Consider the following 21,422-nt stretch of genomic DNA (forward strand, 5'->3'; position numbering starts at 1 on the left):
ATTCGCCATTGAAAAAGCAAACCCAGCACTGTGTTGGTTTTCTTTTCTTCTTCTTATTCTTTTTTGTAAAATAGTCAGTGGCAATCTATGACATAGTATGTTATATATGCGTATTCTGCATGAACTATTAAAAATATTCAATTAAAGGAAAGATTCCTTATTTTCATTGGCATTTTTGTCACATACATATATTCAGTGATGACCTCTGGGTAATATGTGTGTTACAGTCAAAAAAAAAAAAAAAAATTAAGATAAATAACAAATCATCATTATTAAATGAGACCTATTTCATTTAAAGGTAAAATATTCTTTTCACCAATCAAGTAACCGATCACATTTAAAAATCCTTTGACAATAAAACACATGGCAAACGTTTCTTAATTAATATATTTTCCCTTGTGGACACAAATGAACATAAATATTGAAACAAGGTTGGATTGCATAATGCAACATCAACAGTGACAATACAGAAGTAACATTCATCTCTTTGCAGACATTGGGAGTTCAGAGGGAGAGAGAAAGGTGTGCTGAAATCAGAAAAAACATCAATACAAAGTAATGGAATAAAGGAACATGCTCAGTAAATTTCAATTTGTCCTTTTCAACAGGTGTATTTTCTGTTGTGTTACCTGTGCCAGACAGGAAACTGCTGGTCCAATAAGCTCTGCTTTTGGACAAAATGCTACAAAGACAGCATAACCCAGGTACACTGGATATTCCCATACTCCCAGTGCAGATTAGAGACGACTCAGTTTCAGAGTTAGGTGTGACTAAGCCTGAACATTCAAGAAAGATTTCAAACTAGTGATGTTCACGATAATAATGTACTTTTTTTTATTTTCGCTTTTTTTTTTTTTAATGTTTTCTCTGCATTGTGTTTTCACTAGCATGATGTAACTGTTTGCTCACTGCAGGAGGAGAATAAATATGATCGTAAGTCCAGATGTAGAACGGGAGTTTTAGGGTTATACAGTTCACTAAAGGGTGAACATGAAAACATTGAGCACCAAAGGTATAAACACAGGGTAAGGCCTGAGTTTGTGGAGTTAAATTACTGTATTGCATACTGGTAATCTTAACTACACTGAAATGTTTTGTAGACTTGATATTTCCAAACCAAGAGCCACGCTCCTCCTGAATCTACACATACAGCATCATTCATGCAGACTGTTTTAGGATGCTGCGCCCAATAGGTCACTTTATTACCAGTATCACATATAGTTCAATGTTTCACTTTGAGTTGGTCACATGATAAGAGGAATGTGAAGAGTAACTGCTTGTATTGAGGTAAACGCGCAGCTATAAAATAATCTCTCTCAGTGAAAGGATCATAAAGGCCCATCTGTATCTGGAAGCAGGGTTTTTCAAAACATTATAAACGTTTGTCGTCGTGCTGTATAACGTGTGTGATAAAGGTGTACAGCCCTACTGTATATGCATTTAACAGAGATGGGTCAACAGAGTGAAAGATAATGGTAACATGAATTTTAAAAAATCATCTTTTGGCTCATCAGTCACTCAAAAAACAGCACACACACAAACACACGCACACACATACACACACGTACAACCCTAATGATTCTGAAGATATATTTCTGTCTTTATGAGTCAAAATATAACCAGCACAAAACACCTTCTGGAACAAAAGACAAAACACAGCACAGGGAAACACTTCTACACAGATTAACTACTTCTGTTAAAATATAAATATTGTTGAGAGTTGTGAGCCCTCTTGTGTGGTAGCTGTAAGATTGAGCTTAAGAGGAAATATCCACACACAACAGTAGTAAACAGGAGTTTCTGAACTGTGATCCGACAACATGCACGCCTGTAACAGTTTTTACTGTTTAGTGTGCTGTGAGCACCCGCTGTTTTGCTCAGACATGAGTCCAGTCACTGTGGAGGAAATCAAAGCTTTAAACACTCTCATTGGAGTTGTGCTTGTGAACTGTCTCATCCTGGCTTCATGACACAGTCCATTCAGTACGAGTGTCTGAAACAGCTCTCTTGTGGAATGCAGGTGACAGGGTCTAAGTCCGGAGGGGCAGCCAGTGTCCGAGCCCTTCGAAGAACCTCCGCACGCTCATGACATAGAAGTCGACGTTGTGGGTGAAGTCGGTGCAAATGTTGGAGTAAGTGTCCACCAGGGTGCAGTAGAGGGCCGTCCCACCTATGCTGATCACCACGGTAACCAGACACAGCAGCAGCAGGATCAGGCAGGAGTCTCCACCTACCTCATCTACAAGTAAGAAATGGACAAATGTTACTACATGCATGTTGGAACCTACATTTTAAAGATGTCTCCCACATTTCGACAGACATGTTTGCATTACAGATGAGTTCAGCTGTACCGTGCTCAATGCCGTCCTCTGGCTCACTGAAGCGAACTTTGCGTTTGGAGTTCTGTTTGGTAACAATGTCACTCGGGGGAGGCAATCCATCCAGTGATGCTCTCCTCCTTTTCAGAATGGAGACCAGACCATCTGGGGAGGAACTCTGAGGGAGACACAGAGACAAGAGAAATAACCACTAATGTTTTCCTCTTGTTTTAAAGAAGTTTTTGGGGTTGCTTTATCCAGAAACTGATGCCAAAATCAGCATATATTATAAATGCTGACATAAACCACTTACACTGGAGATATTTATGGGCCTATGATAAATGAATACATAAAAATACGACATACTGTAGTTTTCATTTATGGTTCTAAGGCTTAAGGTGTGCCTTGTGCAAGATAAATTGCACTGCACCACCTCACATACGTATGTAACCAGTTTTAAAAGATCATCTATGTATCATAGATAAGTGAATACATGTTTAATGTACCATATATTTCATATACTTGTATAGTTTGTATTCTACATCATTGCAAAAATATTTTGTATTACCGTGTGTGTGTGTGTGTGTGTGTGTGTGTGTGTGTGTATTGCACATTTATACAAATACATACACGTTATATGTATAAATAATTATATATGTGACATATATGGCAATCATTGTATCATACCGTACATATACATAAGTGTACATATTTCTATGGGCTAGACATGTATGTAAATATGTGAAATTGTTCTGAGAGGTTTCATATATAGTCTGTACATGTATGTTTTAATTACATGCATATCATACATGGAAATTCAGTATATTTAGATATATTACATTTTCATAAGGGCTCTCAAAAGATAATTTACTAAAATACAGTTTTAGTTTCAGCTGAGGTTAGTCAATAAAAAGTGTAAGATTTGAGAATATTTTTCTTTACTAGTTGCAAAATACTTCACAAATTTATAGCCTATTGTCAAGGGCGTATATTTGAGGGTTGTTTTTTTTACATTTGGGGGGACACATGAAATGGGTGGTTGAGATTCCTTCACCCACACTTAAAGTATGGGTGAAGCGAAGTCTGTGTTTTCCTTCTAAACACATTAAACATGTTAGAAAATACTTGTGTTTTTTTTTGGGAGGGCCTAAAAGCTCGCTTGATGACGCACTAGAGCGAACCTTAACTTAATTCCTCCCCTGCTTTATATATACTAGTACATACCCTTTGGTAGCTTTGTCACCTTCTACCTATGCCAATCCTCAATGCCTATGTGCAGTTTCACATAGATTTACCACGTCAGTGAGGAGAAAACGTGGAACAGACACACCCACACACAGACAGAGTTTTTGTCATTATATAGTAAGATACATCGTTACTTCAAACGTTAACATAGAGCTCAGCGCAGAACTTCAGTGACGTTTCGTTTACCCCCGTACGTCCCACGAGCTCTCTTAGCTCCTTTTGTCTAATAAATACATGAATAAATAATAATAAATAATTTTGTGATCATTCAAATGTGGCTGGGTGGTTAAAGACACATGTTTATGTGGTGTGACAAATTCATTACATGTTTTTATTTTTGCTTAACCTTGGATTTTGTCTTCAACCCTTTCTGCATCAATTTATAGTGTATGGTGAAAGCCCTCTGCTACTTTCATGTTTTTTGAGGGGAAACAAATGCACATGATATAAATATTAAGGGGGATGTGTCCCCTGTGTTCCTCCTAAAATCGACACCTATTACTACGTCCACCTCTTTTCTACAGTCTATGGTTGAAATCCAGCCATGTTGATCAGCCACAATAACTACACACTACACAAACGCAGACTCTCCACACTCTGACTAAAACCCTCGTCACAAGTAATAGCACTGTTAAACCACTTATTGTAAATAGGTAAAGTAAAAACCACAGAATATAATACATGAAAAACTTTACCAAACATAATCAGTGTCAGGGAGACACTCAGCAGACTAATGTGAAACCTACTGTATGTTTGGTATGAGTCAACAGCAGCATTTTACATGAACAGGAGCAGAGCCACAGAGGCTGAGGCGAGTAAACACAGGTGCAACAACACAGGAGCACACATTGCTCTCTGTGTTGGAGGGACACAGGAAGCCTGACTCATGATGCGGGAAACTCAACATGTAGACAGACCAGGGAGATATAACTGACAATGTACTCATTATGATACACTGCAGTCAGAATATTTTGACTGATATTGAAAGTGCAGTTACACAGTAATAGTAGTAGTACACCTAGGGGCCCAAGGTGTAAGGGGGGGTCCCTGGCTTTCCCACGAAAATGTCACTCAAATGAACATGTACTGACTGAGAGACTCAAAATGACCACATAGAGATGAAAAGGAACTGCAAAGAGACACAAAATGACCACAAAGAGATACAAAATCATAAACAGATGCATCATGACAACAAAGAGACGCAAATGAACTACAAAGAGACCGAAAAAAAACTACAAAAGTGGCAAAACAATAGGGGTGGGGGAAAAAATCTATACAGCATAGTATTGTGATATTTTTGTGTGGCCATATGGTATCGTCACACAGTGCCAAGTATCGCTTTCTTTATTATATAAATTATTAATATTACAAATACAAATCAAACTTTAGGTAGCCTAGTAGAATAATGTTATCAGTTGCTTTTTCAGCCCACTAGATACATTTTGCTGCAAAAAAAAAAATGCAGAGGTGAGATGCACAAACGGAAAACTTTATCTTATTACTAAAAACAGATGTTGACAAAGTTTTCCTTTGGGGACAGATTTACAGTTGAAAAAAGTAATAAATTGTGATATAAAGAAGTATATGTTATTGCAATACTTAGCATATTGCAACATATTTAAAGTCGCAATAATATTGTATAGTGACTTAAGTATCGTGATGATATCGCATCGTAGATCCTCTGGTGATTCCCACCCCTACAAAACAACCACAGAGAGACACACAATGACCACAAAAGACACTAAATTATCTTAATAAAAGACACAAAACAACTACAAAAAGATAAATAAAAAAACAACAAAAGATGCATTACAACTACAAAGAGGTGCAAAACAACGACACAAAAAGGGGCTAAACTGCCCAGCGTCCTCAGCTGCATATTACAACACACGTTACAGCAATGAAGAGACTGCAGAATTTAATACACACCATGTACCACACACGAGCAACATTGCTCATACAGTTTACTGTGACTGATTCATGTGACTTTTGTTTTTACTCACTCACTTGAAGTTAAATACTTGTGATAAAAAAGACATAATTTAAAGTAAAATGACTTTTTTTAAAAAAAAAAGTATTATTACACACAAAAAACACTTTTTACAGTAATATAAGTAAAGGTAATATGTTACTTCCACCCCTGGTGGTCATCCTATTCACTAAAGTCTGTACAGAGGAACATTTGTATGTTTGACTTTTTAAGTTTCTAGTGCCGATCAAATCAGCATTTTCTGTGTTACTACTGTGGAAATTGTGATGTTAAAGAGAAACACTGCATTGTTTGAGAAAACCATCAGGACAAAGTAACATTTGTTAATGTGAGCAGAATAAGCTCTCTAGTAGAGTCCAGATATAAACTCCACCACAGAGAACTGATTAGGTGAAGGTTATAGCAGTGACTGTGAGTGGATCCGAGGAAGGTTTTATGGTTGAGTTTTAAATGATTTTGAATTTAAATCATTCTGTAGGTCAAGAAAATTTCACATTCCTTGTCTACGGGGCAGCTACAGATTTGATTTGTAGTGTTGTAGATTAGTCATTTTTGACCCAAGGTGGTATGAGTTAGTGGCAGTGGCATGGATACATGCGCAGAGGCTACGAGTTCTGTGACTGATGAGCTCTCAGTCAGCTGCAAACAGAACTGAACTAACAGAAACATTTAGAGCCACAAAGCATACGGAAAAAAATGACTCATTCACAACAGAAGAATATATCTGTCAAATATTCCTAATGCTTCATTGTCCTCTAAGACTTCATTCCATGCTGTTTGAGAGGACACAGGCCTTTTCACATATCACACTGTCAACAAAGTGATCTATTATACATCCCATAAACTAATACTGCTGCCTGCTGCTTAGCTTTGTTCAGCAGGTCACTGCTGTGGCCGGCTGAGGACTGAATGAGCAGTGAGCCAGCAGACTTAATGGCTTGTTTTGACGGAGAGAGGGATACTGTGGTTTCATGTGTTTCTGTCAGCTCACAACCTGTTTGCCTGTGGTTCATTTTAGTCAGGAAAGCAACTAACTGGCTGGGAGATCTCAAGATGCAGGACTAATATATACAGGACTAACTGCTATAACCTGAGCAAAAGAGGGAGAGAGAGCGGGAGAAAATCAACAGAATTTTTACATTTTTCAGTTGAATTTAAATTATGGGTGCAAGCCATCGCAAACTAGGCAAGTTGCAGTTACAGTTTACATCCATGTCTGTCCAGAGTCCAGACTCATATGTAGCCATGACTGCTGACAAACTTCAAATATGGATTTTGCTGTTAAGAAGCTACAAATTCTAAACCATGGATGCTTCACACACATCATCAACCCAGCAGCACAGAAGATCTATACAATCAGCAAAGTTTCAAGGCGGACATCCCACATTAGTGTTACTGTTTAGTATCTGACCAAATGTCTGAGATATGGTGTTGATTAATGGCTGAAGTTGACCTTTGACCTTTTGGATATAAAATGTCATTGCTTCATCATTATATCCCATTAGACATTTCTGTGGATTTTTGTCATAAATAACTTATGAACTCCTCAGTTACTCCAAAACATATTTTGTGAGGTCACAGAAACTTTTGACCACCAAAATCTAATCAGTTCATTTTTGAGTCTAAAGGCCTCTACACATGATGAGCTGTAAAACCGCTTTGCGCTGGCTGTCCCATTGTTTGTCTATGGAGAGGGCGGCAACGCCTGACAAAGCGGCACCGCTACCCTTGGCGTCGCGCACCGCTCGGATTTTCCGCCCAAGCGCTGCGCTCAGAGTTGAAATTATTTTAACTTTGACCGAGTTTACCTCTGACCTCTGCGCCGTACCTGGCGGTGAGCAAAGCGCGTTGTTCTTATCATGTGAAGGCCGCTTAAGTGGACAAATTTGACGAAATTCCCACAAGGTGTTCTTGAGATAACACATTCGCAAAATTAAGACAGACACAGGGTCAAAGTGACCTTTACCTTTAACTTTTGACCACCAAAATCTAATCAGTTCATTCTTGAGTCTAAGTGGATGTTTGTGACAAATTTGAAGAAATTCCCTCTGGTCATCCTTGAGATATTGTGTTTCTGAGAATGGGATGAACAGACAACCTGATAATGCTTTCCACCATATCGGTCACTGATGTGGAAGCATAAAAATTAACTTGCAAAAGGAAGGACAAACTATATAACTCATTACAATAATGTCTTCACATCTATCTCTATGTGTTGCACTGATGCCCATCTTTTGGATTATAATCACACATAATCTCTATACTTCATGCTGTGAAGTTTTGCAAATGCCCGTCAATACTTTGCACGATGATGCAAAAAACTGTACAGCTCTTTCATTTTAAAACAGATATATTGTACACATGTTCAATATTTTTATTGTATTTTTTTCTATTCCATACTTCTGTTTCTTGACTTTTGCTTTTATGGTTTATTTTCTTTAACTGTGTATATTGTTACGCACCAAAACACCAAGGCTAATTCCTTGTATATGAAAACCTACTTGGCAATAACCTGTTTCTGATTTCTGACATTGTGCACTGCAATTTCTAATAACTGGCTGGTAAGTAACAAGAAATGTATCTGCAATAAGCAAATATTGGTCAATATATCAGCCTTACTAATTGCCCCGGTTGATGTCGATGTATCAATACAAGCCTACAAGCCTGGAACTCAAATTTTGTAAACAAATAAAAGTCATCCCCCAGAAAACAATTATAGAGTTTCTTCATTTTTCTTGTTATTCTAGCCAACTGCTATTTATCTGTTTCAGCACTGGGCATTGCTGTTACTTATTTTCTGAATTAGTTGCCTAGTGACACAAACTGTCTCTTCTCAAGTGATTGAAAAAGAGAAAGTGAGAAAATGTAAACTTGGTTGAAAAACAAAGTCCAAAACCCTCATGAAATGTGAGTCATTGCAAAATTAAGGAGTCCCACCCATGCCCCACCCAGCAGATCCTTCACCAGATTACATAACAGCTATGATTCTGACCCCATCAATGTGCTGCCTTCAGCTCGTACTGCTTGTTTGGAACGGCTCTGATTTCATCTCCACCTCTAGGAAGAACCAGCCCCCTCAGCTCAGTGTTGGAGCCAGAACATGATGTCTTGGCTCAGGCCCCGGCTCAGTAATCTAGCACATTTGGTAAACATCCCAAGTGTCAGGCTACACCAGTGAACATGGGTGGAGGTTTTTTTGGACATGGAGAAGTTGGCGATGATCTCAGCACGGGACCACAGAAATCATTCATGGGAGTGTCTCAGCAAAGACAAAGAGCTGTGGGTCAGAGGATAGAGCTTACACAAATACAGTTTATGCACAGGGAAAGTGCAATGGACAGTGAGAACAGGAGAGATCAGAGAGAGGAAGGAAGGAAGGAGAGATGAGAAAGAGGGCAGGAAGAGATATTCATCCCCCTCCTGTATTCATCAAAACAGCTCCTTTCATACATTCATCTCACATCTTAATCTGTTTTAACCTAAAATAATAGTTATTACATCACCTCCTTCAAAGTGTGGACAAACAACAGGCCAACAAAGTGTATGCCTACCCCCTCTGTATGGGACAGCTTGGCCAGGTCCTTGTCTGAAGCCTGGGGGACTCCTGTTGGCCACTCCACCTTCACCTCCTCATCCTCTGGCGTCTCCTCACACTGCTCCTCCTCCTCTTCTACTTCCTGCCCTTCCTCATATGTCTCTTCTTGTTCTTCTTCTCTCTCCTCCTCACCTCCCTCCTGTGGTGCGGGAAGCTCTGATTCCGAGTTCATGCTTTGCTCTTGTTCTTCATCCACGTGTGTTGTTTCAGGCTTGTTGACTGGCACATGGGAGAAACAAAGGACATCGGTTATTGATTAAGGATTATTACTTGACCCTTACTGTATGTGAACTGAACAGTCTATCGGAGGTCCTGTGGATCTTAATGTGTCCATGAGTGGATTAAAAGGTAATGGCATTATCACTCCCAGGCTTAAAGGAGGTAATTGAGGTAGGCGCAGATGTTTCCAGTCAGCTCCACTAAATTTGTGCTGAATTTGTGCTAAATTTATGCTTATTGGTGGTGCTCTTTGTCACTGGCTTGTGGCACATGGCTGCGAGTTACTTATTGGGATGAGTTAATCAACTCACCAATCTGTGAACTCTCCTCTTTCTGACTCTGTTACCTATATCTAGTTCGTGGTTTTCAAAGGTAACCATCAGTAAACATTAAGAAAAAGATGGAAAAAAGGGCGCCAGAAAAACTAACATCCTGCTTGCCTTGGATATTAAACTGGACAATGTTCTTGTTGCATTAGTTTCCAAAGTGATATCAGGGACTGTAATATGCTTTGTTTTACCAAGCCTTGGATAAATCTTGCACAACACAATTCAACCAGATGACTCTTTGTATATGCTGTTTTGACGGAGCCTCAGGGTTCTGTTCTGGCTCCTCTACTGTTCTCTCTGTACATGCTTCCCCTTGGTCATATCATTAGTAATTTCAAAGGCGTTTCCTATCACTGTTATGCAGATGACATTCAACTATACCTGTCACTTAAACCGGATAACATTAAAGAAATCTGCTATCTGCTATCAAAAACTGGATGGCCAACAACTTCCTCCAACTAAATGCAGACAAGACCGAGGTTCTGATCACTGCTGATAACTCAACGGTCTCAAAGGTGATCGACAACATTGGGTCACTATCACAAAACATCAGATCTAACCTAAGGAACCTTGGAGTCATTTTTGACCAAAACATGCTGTTTGACAAACATGTCAATTCCCTGTCCTGCTCATGCTTCTTCCACCAGTCCAGCAGAGGACTCTGGCTTGCTGTGTGCCACAAGGGGAAATAATAAACTGGATCACTGCATACGCCATTCAGAGGCAGCTGCAAAGCAGAGTCACGCCCATGTTCGGCAAGAGCGACCATGCGGCCATTAGTTGAGATCACGATATGTAAACAAACTATAATGCATCCCCCCAAGTTACATGAGAAATGGAGCCAATCAGAGTCTGGGGCACATTCTAGGTGTCACTGATGACATCAATGGATTCATTGAGTCTGTGGTTGATTTAATTTGTAAAACAGAAGCAACTGCACCCAAAGCTACAGTTAAATTATTCCACAACCAGAGGCCATGGATAACCTTGTGCTACCTGGTCTATGTGTGAGGATGAAGGCTGGAATTGGATGAAAATGAGAAGATGTCTTGAACTCTATGGGGCTGAGGAGCTGCAAAGCATACCAGATGTTAGTGTTGCACTTATATGGATTGTTAGCCATGCTAGAGGCATGGCTCTAAATGGCAATATGTTTGTTTGCCCACTACTTTGGTCCAGACTGAAATATCTAAACAATTTTGGATGGATGTAGCACCACAAAACACAGGTTGATACTTTGTTTTGTTTTCTTAGTGAATGTCTCCAAACTGTAAAATGGATTGCCATGAAAGTTGATACACATTCATGTCCATTTCTCATCTTGTTGTGAATATTTTGATGATGCTTTGACTTTTCAAAAGGCACTTTCATTGAGTAAAAGTTTTAATTTGTCCAGTGCTGTGGTTTATGACCAAATACCTACAAAACGAAAGACAATCCTGTCTGCCTCAGCTTTGTGTTAAGTACTAATTCGCAAATGTTAGCATGCTAACATGCTAAAGTAAGATGGTGAACATATTGTACCTGTTTAGCATGGTTGTCGAGTCAAGGCCTCCTAAACCAAGACCAAGTCATGATCAAAGACTAGAATTTGTCAAGAACCGAGAGAACCCCTCAAAGACAAGACTTTCAAGAGGAATGCATGACACACTTACGATAAAATGTGAAACATGCAAACCATAGGGTCTCATCAAATTGAGATTGTACCATGAGAAATGTCTGGATAAGTCATCAAAAGGCATTGCAAAGGTAAATTTTAGGATGTTATCTATGAGCAAACAAACACAAACACTAAGGAGCTAAAATCACCTTAACCATCTTTATTCAACACTCCTTTTTTGCACAGGCAATTTAGTGATATCTCTTCAGTTGGTCTTAAACTAAAATCCAGAGTCCTCTTTGTCTAACACCAATACAAGACCTAATTAAAATGTGGTCAATTCCGAGGCAACACCAGGACTTTCAAAAAGCAGTCTTGAAACCTCTTTTGAGACAAATACCAATCTCGAACACTGCAACACCGCTATTTAGCATCAGTTTGCTAACACTGTCACTGTGAGCATGTTAGCATGAATTTAGCATTTAGCTCAAAGCACAGCTGTACATCCTCACAGAGGCATGATCATGGCTTCAGAATCTTAGTCCTGTTTATTATTTTGGTACAGTATATACACAATAACACATTTACCTTTATCATGACAGGGTTGTAGTGTCTCATTCTTGCTCTGAATATCTTTCAGCGTTGCATTCACCATGTTCTGTTGAATCAAACATAGTTAAGAATCATTTTTCATGTAGAAAAATTATGAAATTGAGCAAATATTAAATAGGGAAGGTTCACATGTCTTACCTGTTGGACACTGATGGATGGTCTGAGTGACATAGCGACAAAGAAAAGCCAAGCCACAGGAAGATCAGACAGACAGCAGGAGAAAGAGACAGACAAAAAGTGGTAGACAGAGGTCAGACCAGGTTTATGGTGTTACTTAATATATTAAAAAGCTAAAATATTCTTCAGGCCTTTCCAGTAGGAGCTAGCTTGTATTCTTCATAATTAAATCCACCTCCTTCAAATGACTGTGGGCTGCAATAACATACCAAGAGAGTCACGGGATAGGTGGGACACAACAGCGTCTGGCATGCAGACCTGCAGTTATTTGTCTGCATCTTATGGAAATCACTATCCTGCGGAATCTTCTGTGCCCTGCCAGAAATATTGACTTTCCAAAATGATTCCCATGTGTGTCTGTATCCTTGGTGTATCTTGTTGCATTATCAATGTGTTGGATTGAACAGCGTGTTCACATGGGAGACAAAGATAGAGGTCAATTACAGTGAAGCCAAATGGGCGCTAAAAGGTTTCTGTCTGACAGTGATGCAGTAATGGGAGGATATGGCATGAGAGGAATCTAGTTGAGAGGCAGAGCTGTTTACAGTGGAAGCTTGTGCTTGTGCTGATGTGTGGGAAATATCAGAGACATAACTTTACTAAATGCACATTTGATGACAAAGTAATACTGGAGAGTCTGGTGTGTAGTACTGTGGCTGATCAATGTAGAGCAGGTTCATCACCTGACAGAGTGTTTGGATTTCGACCATAGACTGTTCAAAAGAACTGGATGTATGTGACATTACCCACTGGCTTGTGGACGACCGTTTCGAAGTCCCGAGTTTAGCATTTTGATCATCGCCATGTTAAGTTTTTTGGAGGTAGAAAGTGACAATATTTGGACAAAAAGGTGGATCTGCCGTGGTAACAACTTGTCAGTCACAAGGTGGCTACACCCTAAAAGCCGTTTCACACCGAGCACAAAATATTGTCCAAAAAAGTTTCACAGAAATTTGTCAACAGATTTTGTAGGTTCTTACGCATGCTTGCACACCCCTACATAACGTTTGTGCAGGACAAAAAAATATTCAGGTGGCCATTGATTTCTGCACATTTCCACCTGCATTCATTTATATTTGACCGATGAAATCCATTGTCCCAACTGATGTCATACCTCCAGGTCACAGCTAGCTTGCTGCCAAAATGAGGAATGCCTTATCAGTTTAGTTAGTACTGCAGCTGATGGGATGAAGATGCTAATGTAGCTAATATGCACTTCCTAACATTATATGTTGGTCACAGTCTCAAACAAATGGAAGCACATGGCCTATTATTATGCATAATAACATCATCAGACCATTGGATGCTTGTCTGTCAGACCTTAATCAAACAGTCTTCCATTCCTGGTTGACATAATGTAGCATTCCATGCAGCAGTGATTTTATAATAGTAGTGAGGGTGTAATCCCCTAAGAGGAACAAGCTACTCGTGTGTCCTCGTAGACAGGTGATTGTTTGTCAGATTGGAGGTCTGATGTCTGGTGCAGCCAAATGGTGTAGTTGCAGGCCATCTTTGTAACTGCAGGGAGACTGTATTTTTTGGAGAAATGGGACTTCAGAGCAATGGCCGTTTCCAGGATAACATTTTCTTTCAAGATAGTTTTTTGTTGTGTGGAGTGAATATGGGCAATATTTTGAAGGAAACTGCTTTATCGTCTGTTTTACTCTAAATGGGACCATAATTTACAAAATGAGCATCATGCTGTACTGAAGAAGACTTGAAACTAACGATTGAGACTCTAAACTCATTAGGAAAATGTTTGTTAAGGTAACAACTCAAGTGAGAAGTTGGGACATTTTACGATAGACTTCTTTTTGCAACCAGTAGAGCCACCCCCTGCTGGCCATTAAAAAGAATGCAAGTTTATAACACTTCCAAACTGGCTTCCCTTTTCAGACCCACAGATAACCCTTGATTTCAGCTGATAAATGTTGTGTTAATGTGTTTCTGTATACCTGAGGTGTGTCCTGCAGATCTGGCTCAGGGTCTCGATGTGTTTTTGGCTGATGCCGTCTGTCTCTGCTGGAAAACTGCTCTCAGCATTCTTCTTCTCTCTCCACTGGCTCTCTGGGAACACATGTGGAGTACAGACATGCACAGAATTAATGCACATACCCAGTCTTTGTCTCAACATTCCACAAACATACATTTAGGTTTTTGATCACTTATGATATTGTAAAGAGGACAGAAACAGATGTATGCAGTACCCCAGTCCTCCTGCAGGGCAGCAAGGTTGGAGAGCAGACGTTCATGGTAGAGCTTCTCCAGCTGGAGGAACTGGATGGCCCACTGGTCTGGTAGCATTATTAGTTAAAGACATCAACTGAGACTTAAATCTAAACATCTGAGTAACTTTAGCTTTCATCATGTTTTTCTGTTGCAGTACAGCTGATAACGGCAAAAATTGGGCCCGTTACTAAATATGGGAAATGAATAAATAACTGAGATTATCAGCAATTAAGGACATAAAATACATAATATAATGCACATGTTGTGTTAAATGACACCAAAACCAATTTAATTCTTGCAAACATCTACTTTTAGGAGGTTGGTGACTCATTACAGGGCACACAGCATGCACCTTTAAAGAACTAGTAAACCAAAATCAATACAAAACACAAGGGCAGCACAGTAAATGGAGGAGGGCCTCAGGTGACCTAGAGGTCAGAAAGATCCTCATAATGAAAAGGTCAATTAGAGGAGTCAAACACTTTGGCCTGCTCACTCATTTCATGTCAGTCATGGTAACAGCAAGTCAAGAAATGTCAAAGGAAAATGGACAGCAACTTGTCCACTTGACAGATAGCATCAAGGATAGAGGCAGAGGAAATGACCCATTATGCATCCAAATATAAATGTGAATGTAGTTAGTGGTCTATGTGAGAGAGGATAGATTGAGATGGTGCCATGCACAAAACTTTTTTTCTAAAAAAAAAAAAAAAAGTAAGCTAGGCAGCAAAGGAAACTTCTGCAGTATATTAATGGATTAAAACACACATTTAGTTCTAGTCCTGGAACTTCATACTTTATATTTTAAGGCATTTAGAGAGTGTCCTTTATTTATCAGAGGAGGGAGGAGACTGAGTCTTTGTTTGTTTGTTTGTTTGTTTTATCTTGACCCTCCCTGAAGCTATAAATGTTCTTCCTTGAGCCTCCCTGAGTGACTAGGGGGAAATCCATGACCCTCCCTCCACCACAAATGACATTGAAAAAAAAAAAAAAAAAAAAAAAATCATACCAAATGCAGGTATTGGAGCCAATGCAACAAGCAAACAGCATGTTAGTGAGCTATCACCAGAACAAACAACTAATTTCTTCAGCAAAATGCAAACCCTCATTACAATTCGCATCATCACATAAGCTGTGCGTGCACTTCAGCAGAGTATGGGTGCATGACAGGCACACATCCTACCACACAAAACTAACAACATTTAATAAGCCTACGCATCACACAATCTCCCGCATGCATGCACGCACACAGCCGGCATTAGCACCATGTGCACATACACAACAATGGCAGAAGCAGCCATCTAGAATTTTGTCAGTAACTTGGCACAGCGGTCGTTATTAGATCTTTAAACCTTGTCCTTTGCAAGTTAAAAGTTGAAAACAAAATATGGAGTTGAAAAAAGTTTTGGTTTTTCACTGCTGTTATGCATGCAGGAGGGCAGAATTTAATGTTTCAAAGGAATTTAAAAGAATCTGGTTCATGCAAATAGTATATTTTTGGCTAAATTCTTGATGGAAAATCACTTCTTTAAGCTTGGATTTAATTATGTTTCCTGATGGAAGCATTTCTCGTGCATGATGTGTTCAAGGACCATCTGACAAATCCAATCCAATTGAAAACCCAATGATAATGTCTGTTTTTTACAGTTTCTAGCTATGATTTCTGTGAGTTTTAAAGAAAAACATACTTTTTAAACCTGTCAGCAGGTTTTGGGGTTCAGATGCCTTTTAAAATAAATACAAAATACAAACATTTAAAGTTGCACATCATGCTCCCTAAGCCAACATAAAAAACATAAGTCCCTCCCCAGTGCTCAAAAAATGATTTGACATGCCTCCTCCATTTTGCACCACTCCCTCCCTCCTCATAAATAACGAACAGTCCCTTATTGGATCTTCTTTGGTACAGACTGAGGTAGCCTTTTCGCTGTGATAATAGATAAAACAAAATGTGTAGGCATCCATGTTATGATCTTGCAGATTGCAGAATAAAAAAGTCAGACTAAAGTAACAAAAAAACAAGAAAGAAAACATGTTTTTCTGAAATTACTTTAAAAGCAATAGCAACAAAAACCGCAACCAGTTCCAGCACAGATCATAGAAAATGAATCATGTGCTCAGGGACAATTACTCCTCCTTCCCCATACATTAGCCCCCTCACTTTGTCTCTGCCTCTCTTTCTCCCTCCTCTCACACATAAACACGTAAACACACACCGTCCTCGTTGCAGCAAGTCAGGCCAACAGCCGTTGCCAGAACAACAGCACTAACAGAGCCAGAGGAAACTACTCCTGCAAGCCTTCAGGGCTTTCAGCCAGAGTATGGGGAACACCCAGTTACTGAGACACAATGAACCGATAGAAAACAACAGTGAGACAGACAAAGATGTGGTTGACAGAAAGAAAGACCAAACAAACATGAGAAAAAAGATGAATGAAAGAACACAATTTATCATTTTCATAACTTATTACCATTTTGTATCTCTGAATTTTATTACTTTTGTTCCTGTAGGGTCATTTGTTGGCCTTAATCAGAGCAAAGCAGGCCTCTAATGGAAGAAATGACAGCATTTAAAGCCTGTCTGCTCTGCTTATAGACCTTTACCGAAGATACACCCCCCTTAGATAGATGCACTAACTCCATAGTGTGGGTTTTTTTCAAACGTGGCATGTGCCAGCTCGGCTCAGTCACGACTCAGCTGGAAAATACTTGTGACTGGCAAATATCACAATGCATAAAAACAGAAAGAAATAAGGTCACTGATGAGGTCACTGTACAGTTCAAAACACAACAAAAGGATACAGTCCTCTTTGAGCGAGTAGGCCTCTGCAATCTGAAAAAATAAAAAATAATTGATTTAACAGGAGGTACAATATGTTGATTTACATGTAAATCCAAACATACTACTGCAGAACACAGACATGTACACCATTTGTGCAGCTGTGAAACAAGTCACGTGACAGCGCTGTAGTGTGAAACATCACCATTAACCTATAAAGCATCAAAGCAGATGGTGACCTTAAACCACGCTGCTGAGCACTGAAAACGATGTCGTCAAACACTAATTAGGCTGTTTAACCAAATGTAGATGTTTTTGTCTGAAATTCTCCAAATTCCCTCAAAGGTGAAGATCACATGACAGAGTCATACCAGGAGGCAGAGACATGGAGACACCCTGTGAGACATCACATGAAACTAATTATGGTCCGGATTAACGTGTCTCTGTGAGCTTTTTCCCATCCACTTTACACCTTCCTCTCGACAACCAGCCGACTGTTTGATTTCGTAAATGTCGAAATTTTCACCTCCTCAGATATTAACCTCTTGATGGCTGGTTTTGTTTTCACCTTGTGATTCTGCAAAATGTGGTCCTGGAGACACCTCTTGTAGTGGGAACTACCAAAGAAACCTATTTGAGTACTTTGCCAGGTGTTTATATATCTGTCTGTCTGTGTGTCTTTGTGGACCATACACTGAATATAAAGATGGGGGACACATCTCCACTTAACCCAACATTACTAAAATGAAGTCAAAATATCCAACATTTGGCTGCTGCCATCTTGGGCTGATGTTATTTGAAACCAGATTAAGCAGTAGTGATCTCCAGGGTATCAATTTTCCGCCCACACACCGATCCAACCAATCACGAGCAGTGCCATTGATCACAAATACAATATAACTACTTAAAACCTAACTTATCAGAAAAGTGAACATTTGAACATACATCAGGGTGATATACCTACCTAATTTAGGGAAAAAATTATTTGACATGTACTTTGGCTTTTTAATTTGGCCCATGTCCCATATGCTAACATGGAGGGGGACGGTTTATGACCTGTGCTGCAGCCAGCCAACAGGGGGTGATCGAGATGTTTTGGCTTCACTTATGGGGAGTTGTCATGTCATCCATAGTCTGTGGTGTGGACACATTTTGTCAACGTGCACTGTCTCAATCGTGCTAGATGCAGTCATGAAACTTTACAGGTGTGTAGCTGAGATCAAAATGAAAGCCAAGTTCATAGATGGGCGTGGTCTGTGAAAGGGGGCTATTAGGGGGCTGACTATTAGACTAATTAATCAGCTCTGGTGAGTTCCTTAAAGGGCCAGCTCACCGCGAAATCAAAAACGTATATTTTTTCTCTGACCTGTCGTGCTAATTATTAATCAAGATTGTTTTAAACTGAATTGCCAAGTGTGGGAGATATCCGCCTTCTCTCCAGTATAATGGAACTAGATGGCACTCAGCTTGTGGTGCTCAAAGCACCAAAAAAATCCATTTGAAAATCATGACGCTGTTACTCGAGATAATCCAAAGATCTTGTTGTGAGCAGTTTCATGTTGGAACTATTTTCTTTTTACCCAGTTACAGCAGCCAACCGTATCACTGCGCAGAAGGAAGCATCTGTATATGTAATCTTTAGTGTTTAACAAATTAATTTAGGCCATGAAATATTTGTTACACCAGAAGAGCTGGTGCTAGCAGATAGAACCAAATATGGACCTTAATGTCTAATAGAGTATGAGAGACACTGATCATGTTTCTATTAAAGTGGGTCTACCTGCTGAATGTAGCATTCTGTAGTGTAACTCACACCAAATTCCTTGTTTTTAAAGTGTATTTATAACAAAATGATAAGTTATCGTGCGTGACTCCAACAGATACACGTCATGTAACTTCCTTCTCCAAATGAATAGGAACCTGATTTGCACTGCATTGCCTCTCTTTTCCTTTTTTAGTATTTGAGGAAAAGCAGCCTTGCCTTTGTTCCATGATTACTGGAGCTGGCAGTGGAGCAAAGCAAACAACAAGCTTGTCAAGGTGCTGGAATAGTTGAGACAAATTAATCATATTGTCTAAGTGCTGTTAGGAGATTGTGCTCTACAAAGTATCGCATGAACAACATAAACCCTCTGTCTTTTACTGTGATCCTTTTCAACTAAGCAGAGACTGAACCAAGCTATATTTATCACACTGCTAACTAGCATGGGTCATGGAACCCTATAATTGTGATCTGTGGGAATGGAGGCGGTAGAAGAGAGAATATTAAACATGTGAACAAAAGAGTATAGGGTTGCAGGTTCAAATCCCTGCACAGAACATTTGCATAAGTGTTCTTTTCCGCTTCAGTAACTCCCGCTGATGCCTCCTTGACCAATTAAATTACAGGGAACATTTTAGTTTTTCATATTGCTGACCTTTTCAAATGACAAACAAAGCTATCACAGTGCTTTTGCATGCTGGTGAAATTTAACAAGCTATTTGATGCATTAGAGAAACACCAGCTCGGGGGTTTGTTATATTTGTCCCCGCTAACTGAGAAAACAGAGACTTCGGAATCAGGTCACACAGGACGACTGCCATACACACACACACACACACACACACACACACACACACACACACTGTAGATGTGACAAATGTATATGCATACACACCCACACACAAATCCCTTCTGTCTGACTAAATAAAGACACATATTCCCTCTGGATTTGGGAGAAAAACATCCTCCCAGTTTCTCTTGAACATTCACCTACACACACAGACACACACCTGGTGCAGGGAGTGTGGCAGCAGTGTGTAGTCACTGTTTTCTCGGAGGGACTGCAGGGAGGCCAGCAGCTCTGGGCTGGGGCCCGACAGTTCATCTCTCGAGACGCTTCCTAGAAGCAAACAACACAAACACATGCTTCAGTAATTATGGTGATGTGTAAATTCTGATCACAGTATCTTTACTGTTGTGTATCTGCTCTGCATTTATCAATGGTTTATGTAATCAGTGATAGAAATGTTAATTTAAAGCAAAACTTTGGTATTTTCCAAACTTGACCCTATGTTTTTCACTTTTTTTTTTTTTTTTAAGCTAGTCTAGTATCGAGCGAGACCGCTTCAGCCAGCACCAGTGAAACCACCTGCACTGTAATCCCTGAGGGCAATGGAGCATCATTAATGTACGTCCACTAAAAGTGCTTATTTTTGCCACTGGCCAAGATTGTTATTTTAAGTGTCTGACAACATAATGGAAAAGATCCCAACAGAGGTCAACCTCTTAAAGAGTAAGATCCTTTTTGTTTAACCAGAAATAGACCTGATGTTGCCATTGCCAAACACACCGGACTCCATTAAAATACACAGTAATTTTAGTGTGTATAGAGCCAGCATATGCTCACATCTAACTGGGTGAATGAAGGGTTTATTTCAACCAAACTGAGTAAGTGATTGTTGGAACAGTGGAAAGATGAAACAAGCAGCTTTCCTGGGTTTTATTTTGCTTCTACTGATTTTGAATTTAGTGTGTTTTACAATGATAAAAATTTCTGCTTATTTAAATGGAGTCTGGTGGGTTTGATGAGAGTGATTAAGGGACTGTTTCTGGTAAACAGAAAGAATATTACACTCTCCAAGATCCTAATTCGCATGACCCTAATGACATCATCAGGGTTATTTTCAGAGACTTGACAAAGCTCCTTCCAAGTCACTAAATATATTATACAGATGTTTGTAAAGGCTGAGTAGGACTCCTCATGACAAGTAAAGGCTCATTTATACTCCCTTTGTACGAAAATAGATATGTTCATTTCAAATGTATCCGTCACTGCCCTCACACTTCCATGTGTTCTTTATGTTGGCATAGAAACATCCACTAAATGGCACTAAAGGGTAAAGTCAAACTTACGACAATAACAAACAATTGCAATAATGTACATTTTAAAGGGGGCAGCATTGTAGACAGCGGTGGTCTGTTAGGCCATTAAATACATTGCAACATATGGATGGAGAATTCTTTTGACTATATTACCGATTTGTTCCATTCTGCCATTTTTAAAATGTCTTCCTTGTGTCCTACAGTTGCATCTTGCTTAAACTATGCCACACCACAATTTCAGGTTGTTCAAATTCATCTGTATCCATAACCTTTCAGAAAACGTACACAAATACGGATGAAATTAATAGTACAGACAGAAGGCTCCGTCTGTGTCTATTCATATCTAACGTTGAGCATATATGAGCCTTAAAGTGACCACTGTGTTTTAAATAGGTGGATGCCCCTTTTAGTAATTATTTAGACAGTATATATTACTTTCGTACCATTAAAGGATAACTAAAGGA

General features: G+C 39.4%; 1 protein-coding gene across 1 annotated transcript in view; it reads right to left on the bottom strand.

Moving 5' to 3' along the window:
* Nucleotides 1-357: 357 nt before the first annotated feature.
* The window catches only part of cnstb (consortin, connexin sorting protein b), a 30,322-nt gene continuing 9,257 nt past the window's right edge, over nucleotides 358-21,422 (bottom strand). The window contains exons 3-11 of the mRNA XM_050058715.1: nucleotides 19,866-19,975; nucleotides 17,117-17,147; nucleotides 14,293-14,379; nucleotides 14,041-14,152; nucleotides 12,047-12,068; nucleotides 11,885-11,954; nucleotides 9,105-9,367; nucleotides 2,352-2,496; nucleotides 358-2,239 (exon numbers count right to left, since the gene is read on the bottom strand). Of these exons, the coding sequence (XP_049914672.1) occupies nucleotides 2,031-2,239; nucleotides 2,352-2,496; nucleotides 9,105-9,367; nucleotides 11,885-11,954; nucleotides 12,047-12,068; nucleotides 14,041-14,152; nucleotides 14,293-14,379; nucleotides 17,117-17,147; nucleotides 19,866-19,975 (1,049 nt within the window). The 3' untranslated portion in view covers nucleotides 358-2,030. The remainder of the gene's footprint in view (nucleotides 2,240-2,351; nucleotides 2,497-9,104; nucleotides 9,368-11,884; nucleotides 11,955-12,046; nucleotides 12,069-14,040; nucleotides 14,153-14,292; nucleotides 14,380-17,116; nucleotides 17,148-19,865; nucleotides 19,976-21,422) is intronic.

The sequence above is a fragment of the Epinephelus moara genome, chromosome 12 (assembly GCF_006386435.1).
Source record: "Epinephelus moara isolate mb chromosome 12, YSFRI_EMoa_1.0, whole genome shotgun sequence".
NCBI classification, from domain to species: domain Eukaryota; kingdom Metazoa; phylum Chordata; class Actinopteri; order Perciformes; family Serranidae; genus Epinephelus; species Epinephelus moara.